Genomic DNA, 11,159 nt, shown 5'->3' with positions numbered 1-11,159 from the left:
TGTTCTATGAACAAGACCCTCTATCTCTCAATGTCAGATATTTTTACTGGCTGTTTCCCATGCCTAGAATGCTCTCCCTCAGTTCTGCCTCCTGGTTTCCCAACTAAAACCTGCCTTTCCCAATCCCTCTTAATTCCAGTGCCTTCTCTCTGCTAATTATTTCCTATTCATCCTTCATAAAGTTTGTTTGTACGTGTTAGTTTAATTATCTCCCCCATTAGACTGTGAGCTCCTTGAGGACAGGGACTGTCTTTTGTCTTTTTTTGTTCCCCTAGTGTTTAGTACACTTCCTAGCACATAGTGAGTGTTTAATTAATATTTATTGACTGACTGAAGCTGCAGCTCCATTGTATCACATGAATCAGGAAAGAGGAGGGAATCCAAGGGATCAAACGTTGAATCATTTCTTTGTGTGTACTTGAGAGGACTAGCAAGCACATCACACGTCCAAAGATCATAACCAGGTCCCTGTGTCCCTGGCACTGAAATCTCTCCCCTAGAGAGGAGATAATCACCTAACTGGAGACAGGTTTATTCCTAGCACTATGCGAATGATCCCAACCATATCCCTATATCTTTCAAGAAATGACAGACTGACCTGAATGAAATGAAAAGGCTAAGGAATGAGATATATACTAAATACTACGGTCACATTTTCACAAATCTTTATTGAGAGTGTGTTATGTTATCTGATTGTGCTGCTTCCCAAAAGTGACTGATAAAAAGACATAATCTGGGCCTTCCCTCAGGGGTCTTCAGATCAAGTTTGCAGAAAAGACATAGGCATAAAAAGAATTTCGTTGAAATGATAGAGAATATAAAATACAAAGGGAAGTGCCATTAAGCAGAAGCCTTCTAGAAGGCTGGCAATGAACAGGTCCCATGATAAAAATCTTTTGTAGATGCACAGACCTATAACTGAAAGCTTGTTTTCAGGGGTTGTTCAATTGTCAAACAGAATCATACTTAGAAGAGCCGTGGGCCTCCCATGAGCCTGGCCTTTGGGCTCAGGAACAAAGCCCTGCTTTAATCTCCCCTGGGGTTCCCCTGGGAGCAGGAAAATGAATCCCCCTGGGTCATTGGCCCCTGAACTCTGACTTTGTTACAGTTTTAGGCTCATTGATTCATGTCAGTTCAATTTTTTAAAGTATTTACTAAATGTCTTCCATGGGACCTACACTGTCTTAGATCCCTGTGGAGGATACAAGGAATAGTCCATCTACTAAAGAAGGTTACAGTCTGGTGGGTGGAACAAACTTTTTGAATGGGGATCAATTAGAAAACCATTTGAGGATACATTTTAACATATTTTTGATATTTCAGGAAGTAGTACTTCCCACCATCCTAATTCTGAGTCTGCAAGTTTCTTCCAAAACATAACCAGAAAGCAGTTTCTTCAATAGACTGGGCTTTATTCTGATTTTTAAGCAAAGAACAAGAAGGGGATTCAGTCAATTCCAGGGCTCAGATAAGGAGAGGCAGAATTTGCAGAAGCCAGCTGTAGTGGGGGGCTTGGTCCTTGGCTAGCTGAAAACGATCGTGGGCTTGTTCCCATCTTTCTTTTGTCAACCCCTGATACTTTCACTTGCTAGGCAGCCAACATCAGAGACTTCTGGAGTTAATATATTCCCTTTATTCTCTTGTTGTCTGGATCAAATGAAGACTTCGTATGAGCTTGGGCAGGGTAGATCACTCCCATCCTCTCAAGGGCATAGTCACCACTCTGAACAAACTCCAGGGATACCTGCCAAGTAGAAAAGAAAAAAGACATAGCTAATACATCCTCCCCATCTCTAAATCCAAGATGTGCTTTAAAATAGCAGGCTGACCTAACAATCATAAAATAACAATTTATAACCCCTTGATGTTTTAAGATTTACGAAGAATTTTCTTTATAACAACTCTATCAGTTAGGTAAACAAAAGTATGATTGCCCCCATTTTACAGGTGAGGAAACAGAGACTCAGAGAAGGTTAAGGGTCCCACACTGGAAGGAACGTTAGAGCTCATTTAGTTCAACTCCCTCACAATTTGATGGCTGAGGAAACTGAAGACAATTTTGGATCATAGGATTCAGAGCCATAAGGGACCTTAGGAATCTGCTAGTCCAACCTCTATGTTTTATGGATAAGGAAGCAGAGTTCCAGAGGAATAATGTGATTTGCCCAAAGTGACACACAGAGTAAGCAACAGGGAAAGAGATTCAGACCCAGCTCCCTTGACCCTAAATATACTGGTCATTTCCCCTCAGCCTTCTGAGGCCATATGTGTATGTAAGTGCAACAAACTCTCCATCACTCTATCATGCTGCTCCTGGGGAAATCTTGAGTTTTATATCACTGAAACCAATTCCCTTGGATTTTTTCTCTCACTTCTTTGGGATCTAGAAGTAGGAAGACTAGACAAAGGTCAAAAAAACAATCCATAGGGGCGGCCAGGTAGCACAGCAAGTAAGAGCACTGGCTCCAGTGTCGGGATGACCTGGGAATCGAATCCCAGGCTCAGACACTCAGCACCCACCCAGAAACACCTGGCCGTGTAACCTTGAGCAAGTTACTTAACCCCAATTGCTTAAAAAAAATAAAAAACAAAACAAAAACAATCCATTTGCCTTCTCTCCCTCCCTGCTCCCCAATAAATCCAGGTTTCTGACAAAACAGCAGGAAGAATTTTTTTTAAAGGATGGTTTCAACTGAACATGGGCAGGCCCTTCAATTTCTCTGAGAGCATCTGTGGTTTCAAACTGAGAACCCAAAGTCAAATTGAGTTCACGTCCTAAAGGGGTGGAACAAATGTGGCCAGAGCTAACTCAAATCACTTCTCAGACACCCTGGCCTTTTGCTTTCTCCTCACCGGCTAAGCTCGACCTGGCTGTGCTAGGGGAGAGTTGGAGAATACAACCTGTCCCAGAGATAGTCATATTCTCTTATAGAGAAGTAAAATAGTGTCATGTCCAGCCCAGGATGGCTGATGAGATGTGACAGCTGGGCCGGCTGCATTTGCTGTGTCAGCGAGCTGAACTGTTTGGGCCGATTAGACATGTGTGTTCTCTCTGTACAGCAATTAAACCCAGGGCTAGAACTACTGGAAGAGTGTCCTTAATTTTGCAACATAAAGAAACAGCTATAATTTCTGGCAGCTTTAGTCTTGGCTGAGAAAAACAGACTTTCACATAATACAAATTTTATAAATAAAGTGGGGCCAGTATACATACATTCATGGCTGGTTATGTGATATGTAAAGTCATACATAGGTACTGGACATGTAGTCATATACCAATAAACTAAAATTGGCTTCTGGGGATCCTAAATGTGGAGGGTTTTGTCTTAGTTAGAAAAGGGACTATTCTTTTAACACTATTCAGCATTTCATTGAGCATCTACTAATCTCTGGTTCTGGTGATGTATATAATGTGATAAAAACTCTACTTTGGTTTCCGGCCTAGATGAATTCATGACTGACTTAAAAAATTTTTATTTTTTATTAATGAATTTTTCTTCATATCATGGGAATTTCCAGGAAAAAAATCTTCTCTCCTCCCTTTGTATTAAACCATTCCTTGTGACAAAGATCAATAAAGCCAAAAGCATCTGATTTGGTGACCATATCTGATGGGGTATATAATTCTGTCATTATATCCCCAACCAGTCTGCTGTGAGGGGGGAAATTAGAAATTCATCGTCAAAGTTGAATAAAAACTAGATGTCACTTCATTGGAGTCTTATAAAAAGGAAGCTGTCTTTATATTAATTCATATCAATGTTTTTGCTCTTTTTGTTTTTGGCTAAGCACATAGGGGAAGGAGAAGATGGTGACATGGTGGACCACAGGACCAAAGGATTATAAACTTGAAGAGATCCTCCTCAAAGCTCTGCCCTCAGCCCTCTCTTCTTTTTTCTCCCTAAATTTTTTCCCATTGGCAATCTCATTCACTTCCACCATTCCTTCCACCCCCTTTATACTGATGACTCCCACATCTGAATCTTTAGGTCAGACTTCTTCCTGAGTTCCAGACTCATCTCTATCTCTCTTATAGAATGCTTCTACTACGCCTCACTTTCAAGTCAGAGTCACTATATCTTAAGCTGGTTTATTAGCTTTCCCCTTAACCATGCTCTGCCTTTTCTGTGGCATCACCACTTACCAGGTCTCCCAAGTTCATCACCAGGTAACCAGACTGTGATCTTTCTCTTCTCTCCTACCAACTTGGCCACCATGTTCTGTTGATTATGTCTATGTCTTGGTATTTATCCTCTCTTCCTTTCATCTACCCCATGGCCAACATCCTAACATGGGCCTTCATTACCGCCTGGACTATCACACTACTCTTCCAATAGATCTTTCAGCCTTTTAGCTCTTCCTATTTCAAACCATTCTTCACACGCACATAAATCTGGTTATGCCACTTCTTTGCTTAAATGACTCCCTAGTGCCTACCAAGTAGTTCAAATACCTTAGCTAGTCATTCAAGGTTCTCTACAATCTGGAGCCAGCCTACTTTGGGGATTTTATTTCATATCACTACCCTGCACATACCACAACAAAACTCACCATCTCCTGTGGTATAAACATATATGTATATGTATTGTGTGCATATATGTGTATACATATACATACACATGCATATGTACATATGTGTGAATAGATATAGATATATATATATCCTGATCGCCTATCTCCTATGAGTCTTTGCTCATACTATTCCCTTTCACATATCCCCAAATCTGTTCAATTCTTACCCACTCATCTACCTCAAATGCCACCCCGTCCACAAAGATATCCCTGATCTCCTTAGTTAGTTATGACCATTCTTCCCTCATGTAACACTTTGCATCCCTTATATACTATCCATATATCATTTTATTATATGCTTATTTTCTATAGGTGTAATATGCCAGTACTAGACCATAAACTCCATGAAAGCAGGGAAAGTGTTTTATCTAAATTTAATATCTCACCCAGTTCTTTCCCCAAACATAGTGGGCACTTGAGAAACATTTGGTGGATTAAACAAATGTGAACATAGAATACTAGAACTGAAAGGAATGTCAGAGATCTCTGGTCAGACATTTGTTCCAACCCCCTCATTCTGTAGGCGAGGTAACTGAGGTGAGCAATGGGAAATTGCTCACTGAAGGTCATATTGTTAATCAGCAACAGGGTTGAATCCATGTCTGATGACTTTTGTGTCACATCACACTGTCAGCCATGGCTATTCACACTGATTAAATCCAGGGTCCATTCCCCCACATTCCCAAATAGGGGATTACATACTACCCAGGACTCACAGATTTCTTAGTTCTGAAACCCTTCTCAAGCTGTTGAAATAAATTTTCCCAAACATGACTCTGTTCTAACATTGGCTCTATCCGAGGATAGAGCTGGCATTTAAGTACATGGAAAGAATTGTGGGAGTAACAAAAAGTCATCAAACCAACCTAATGCACACACACACACACACACACACACACACACACACACACACACAATCTCCCTTCTTTGTGTTTGGAACTCCACACTTAATTCCAAGAGGTAAGGTAGCTTAGCGGGTAGAGAGCTGGTTTTAAAAGTCAGGAAGATGTAGATTCAAGTCTATGTGACCCTGGATGAGTCTCAGCCTCCCAGTACCTCCAGGTGTCTCTCTGATGAGTTTAAATTGTGGACCAGTTGCTATCTGGATTGGCAGAGAGAGGTTCCCTTCTGCAAAGTTCTCCTGACCTGTGAAGTCACAGATCTAGACAAGAAAAAAATTATTCCTTTGGACTAATATTGCATATAACGATGATAGCAACAAATTGCATTGACAAAGCATTTTGGAGTCTATGAAACATTCCTCCCATAACAACTCTGCAAAGTAAGTAAACAAAGTAAAGAAAGGTAGTAGGTAGATAATTTAACAGATTAGGAAACTGAGGCTCAGAGAGGTAAAATAATTTGTCCTGGGTCCTGTTGCTAGTAAGTGTTGGAGCTGAGATCTGAATCCATTCCTGATGCTTCTCTTTTCCCAATACCATTTTGTTGTTTTCTCTCCTTGGGGTCCTCTATGAAAAGATAAATCTCCCTAAAAGGGATAATACATGATTAGTTCATTAAAACCTCAGAATGAATTAGTCTGATTATTTTTCCAGAGTACCTGAGAGCCTATGGGTAGATACAGAGGGAGAATGGGGGTAGGGATGGAGGTGAATTAGAGAAGACAGGCAAGGCATTTTAGACAATCCTTTAATTCCACACTGTGCTCAGGGGGCAGGTTCTGTGGCCCTCACCAAATCCTGGGGGTGAGGGTTGGAAACTTCTAAGTGGGTTCTGCATTGTCAGCCATTGCCACTCCCCCAAACCCTACCCCCACACACCCTTTCTCTCATTTTTTCCCTCATGCAGACTTCAATTAGCATGTAAATCAGACTGGGAGTTATCATACCCAACTGAGAGATTAATGTCTCCCATTAATGTGGGCTTAATGAACGCTGTCTTTCCGGCAGGAAACATTCTGGGTCACTGGCTGAGGAAGCCAGTGGAAAGGGAGGATTGGTAAAGGGAGATTAGAAAAGGAGGGACACCCACCACCCACGCTGTTGCCTCTCTTCACTATCAATTTGCATAGTTTTCAATTTGGCCTTAAGCAGCCCTGGGTGGAAGGTGAATAACAGAGAGAAAATTTCTCACATACTTTTCTAGGACTTCAGGGTTGGCAGCCATTCAAGCTTTTATCCATACTTCGGCAAGAAAGCCCAAGAAGGCAGGAATGTATTTTGTTTCAGTGTGAGCTGGATTGTCCTTGTATCCCGTTTTCTCACTCCTCTCTCTTCTCTGAATTTTCATCCTTCAAGGCCTTTTAAGCTCTCCCTGATTATTCCAGCCCTCACTGATACTTCTCTTTTCTGATCTCCACCAGCACTTAGACTCTATATGGTACAATTTAACTCTTAACTATATACTGTAATACACAGTAGGATTTAGACTTGGGACAGTCCTTAGATGTACTACTTAAGAAGGATTAAGTGCAACCTTAAGGAAGTCACAATTTCTTTAGGTCATAAGGTTTCTTCTGTAAAATACAGATGATGGTGAACTAAATCAATGGTGTCAAATTCAAATAGAAACAGTTGCCTGTGGGCTACTTAATGACTCAGAAAGCCACAAATATTATCTATGTTGTATTTTATTTTTATTTATTTTGGTAAACATTTCCCAATTACATTTAAATCTGACACCACTCAAATTTGGTGTCTCCAGACTGGATGACTTCTAAGGACCCTTAGAGCTCTTCATCTGTGGCAAAGGATATGGCAGTTCAACCTAATTATTTTACATATGAGGAAACTGAGGCCCAAACTGACTTGCCCAAGGTTACATGAGTAGGAAGTTGTAGGAAGTGGTAAGAGCTGAGATTTAAACTCTAATTTCAAACCTTGTGTTCTCTCCACCAAAACTTGCACCAGACACCGGGGAAGTTAATTTATTAATCTTTGAAACTTCTGCCTTGGGGTTCAGTTGCTTTGATTGGGGTAACAAATGGTAACAAGCCACTATATCATCTCATAGGGGCAGATAGGTGGCCCAGTGGATAGATTACTGTGCCTGCAATCAGGAAGACTCATCTTCCTGAGTTCAAAATCCAACCTCAGACACTTAGTACCTGGGTGACCCTGGTCAAGTCACTTAACCCTCTTTGCCTCAGTTTCTTCATCTGGAAAATGAGCTGGAGAAGGAAATGGCAAGTCACTCCAGTATCTTTGCCAAGAAAACCCCAAATGGGGTCATGAAGAGTCAGTCACTACTGAAATGACTCAGTAACAATAACATACCATCTCATGGGACTCAAACCTCAGACTATACTTCATCTTTATACTATATTGAGCTACCCACCAAGTTATGCTATCATCTTCCTGCCTACCCCTCATAACCCTTTTGTTTTTGGAAAGGACATGTCAGTTGGCCATCTTATATATAAACCTACTTTCCCTATTACTACTGTCAAGGATACCAGTATCCTGCCAATCCCTAGGCTCATAGGGACTCTGGAACTCACTCCACAAATGCAATTTATTGGCAAGTCCTGTTCAAGTCAAGTTCAACATCTCTTCTACACATTTTCTTCCCTCAAGAACCATTACTACTACCTTAGTAAAAGCTCTCATCTGAATGCCTAGACAAACAATGGCCTAACTTTTGGACTCAGGCCCCCTTTAGACTCTTAAAAATTACTGAGGACCCTAAAGAGCTTTTGTTTATAAGAAATTAAAACTGATAAAATTTGAAAATATTAATTCATTAAACAAATTATAATAAGCCCACTGAAAGTTAATATAACATATTTTAATAAAAATAACTATATTTTCTAAAAATAAAAAAAATAGTGACGAGAGTAGCATTGTTTTATATATTTTTGCAAATCTCTTTAAATCTTGGCATAACAGAAGACAGCTGGATTCTCATATCTGCTTCTGCATTTAATTTGTTGAATATGTTTTGGTTGAAGTATATGAAGAAATGTGGCCTCATAAGGGGAAGAGTATTTTAATAGGCAAATAAAATCTTAGTATTATTAGAAAAACAACTTTGACCTTGTAGACCCTGAAAAAGTTTCCAGAACCCCCAGGAGTTGGTGAACTTTGAGAACCACTGGCCTGGACTATTGCAATAGCCTTCTCAATAACTTCCCCTGTCTCTGCTCTTTCTTCTCTCCAATCCAGCCTCCACTGAGAAGCCAAATCAATTTTCCTGAAGCACACATCTGCTGGCACTACCCCTCTCTCATTCCCACTCACTCAACTCCAGTGGCTACCTATTACCCCCATGATCAACTTTAAAGGCTCTGCTTAAAGTTTAATCTTCATAATCTTGCCCCTTCCCATCTTTCTAGCCTTCTTGTATTTTAACTCTCCTCCATGTACACACCTGTACTACAGCAGCACCGGTCTCTGTGCACCTCCTACATCTCTGCCTCTTCACTGGTAATCGGTGCTCAGAATGTCCCTCCTTTCTTCTGCCTGCTATTTCCCCTGGTTTACTTCCAGTCTCAGCTCAAAACCCACCTTCTGCACGCACACACGCACGCACGCACGAGCCCTTTTCTAGCTCCCTCAAACTGCTGCACTCCCCACAGCTGATGCCTTCCTTCTGAGTTTATTTCCCACCGACTCTATACATATCAGGAAGTTAAACTGTTTTTTCATGTTGTCTCCCCATTACAATGTGAGCTCCTTGAGGGCAGGGACTGTTTTTGCCTTTCTTTGTATCTCTAGCATTTAGCACAGGGTCTGGCGTATAGTAGGTGCTTAATAAATGCTTGTCAACTGACTGACTGATTCTGACATCATAGTGATGATAAACTCCTTTCCTTGGCCACCACTCCCTTTGATATGTTTTTCCCTATTATAATGTAAGCTACTTGAGGGTACAGACTATCTATCCTTGTAATTTTGAGACCATGGCACACAACACGATGTCTAGAACATAGTAATATTTAATCTATACTTTTTCATTCATTCATTCATTCACATCATGATTAGACTTGAAACAACTGTGAACTATGTGCATCTGTAAATCTTGATCATTAAAAGAAATTGTAAATTGTAAATCTATGAGCTTAATGGCTCATAGGTTTAAAGCTGGAAGGGACCTTAAGAGGTCATCACGTTCAACCTTCCTATTTTAAAAGGTCTTCTCCTTCCCTTATTTTTTCAGTCGTGTTTAACTTTTCATGATTCCCCCTTGGGGTTTTCTTGGCAAAGATACTAGAGTGGTTTGCCATTTCCTTCTTCAACTCATTTGACAGATAAGGAAATTGAAGCAAGCAGGGTTCAGTGACTTGCCTAGGGTCACACAGCTAGTAAGTGTCTAAGGCTGGATTTGAACTCAGGAAGATGAGTCTCTATCCACTCTGTCTACCCATGCTGCCCATGTCTAGCATGGGTGTAAGTAGAACTTTTCCCAGGTTGCTGATGTCTAGAAGGGCACACTTAGAACATAAATTTTTGAGCTGGAAGACACTTTAGAAAGTTATCTGGTTCAACCTTCACATTTTAAAGAACCTTCCCCTTCTCTTGTAGAAAGTGAAGACGAACAAGAATAGAAACCTGGAAGACACCCATGTTAAGCAGGCATGAGACAGATGAAGATTCACAAAAAGAGACTGAAAAGGAGAGGGCCAGACACCAACACCGTGGCACGAACAGGGCCAGACAAGGCCTGATCAATGTGGCAGCAAGTTGACCCACCAACCACAAGGGTCATTGCCAGGCTTATCACCAAAGGGCTGGGACTAGATGGAGCAGGGTAAGAGTCAAATGCAGGGCCCCTGGCAGGAGCAGCAACTACTCCTGGGACTACCAATCCACAGTCCAGAAATTTAAAAAGCACCCATCTGGACTTCTAGGGACCAGGATGGCAGAGTGAACCCTGGCTGCTCCAATCCCCCCCTCTGATCCTGAAAACATAGTAATTATTGCCCCAGGGCAAAACCTTAAACAATAAAGGCTTGGGAAACTAAGAGGAAGGGTGTGGCTAGGGCCCTGCCTCAAAATGGGTAGAAAGCTGACTGCAAAGACAAAGACTCTGGAGTCCTACTATCCAGAGAGGGAGGAACCAAATTCAGAGGGAGACAATGATGACTCCACACCCATAGCTGAAGCCTCAACAGGGAACTGGTCTCAAGCACAGAAAGCATTCCTAGATGAGCTCAAAAGGAACTTTGAAAACTAAATTAGAGAGATAGAAGACAAAATGAATAGTTCTTTTAAAATCAAAATTGCAAAATTAGAAAAACATTACAATGAAGAAAAGAGCTCCTTAAAAAGAAAACTGTGTGATATGGAAAAGGAGCTCCAAAAACTAACCACGGAAAATAATTCGCTAAAAACTAGAATCAACCAAATTGAAGCGAATAACTCTATGTGAAACCAAGAATTAGTTAAACAAAACATCAAGAATGAAAAATTAGAAAAATATAATGTGAAAGTATCTGCAGATCCTATACCTTACTGTATGCCGCCATGGGGTGGTGGTGGTGATGGTGGTTGGGAAGGGGGGGGGGGGGGAGAAAATTTTAAACTCCAAGAACTGGGGAACTGGGGGTGGCTAGGTGGTGCAGTGAGTAAAGTGCTGGCCCCGGAGTCAGGAAGACCTGAGTTTGGATCCAGCCTCAGACACTTAAC

The 11,159-nt window shown here is 41.1% G+C and overlaps 1 protein-coding gene across 2 annotated transcripts in view; it reads right to left on the bottom strand.

Annotated features, from left to right (window-relative positions):
• Positions 1-1,391: 1,391 nt before the first annotated feature.
• Positions 1,392-11,159, bottom strand: part of SARDH (sarcosine dehydrogenase) — a 137,016-nt gene continuing 127,248 nt past the window's right edge. For both annotated transcript variants that reach the window (XM_069069240.1, XM_069069241.1), the window contains exon 21: positions 1,392-1,744. In XM_069069240.1, coding sequence (XP_068925341.1) covers positions 1,619-1,744 — 126 coding nt within the window. In that variant the 3' untranslated portion in view covers positions 1,392-1,618. The remainder of the gene's footprint in view (positions 1,745-11,159) is intronic.

Source organism: Petaurus breviceps, unplaced genomic scaffold (assembly GCF_028583685.1).
Source record: "Petaurus breviceps papuanus isolate PSGF00001 unplaced genomic scaffold, PetGlider_PUasm1.0 90779, whole genome shotgun sequence".
In the NCBI taxonomy this organism is placed as follows: domain Eukaryota; kingdom Metazoa; phylum Chordata; class Mammalia; order Diprotodontia; family Petauridae; genus Petaurus; species Petaurus breviceps.
This window is presented reverse-complemented; position numbering and strand designations above follow the sequence as displayed.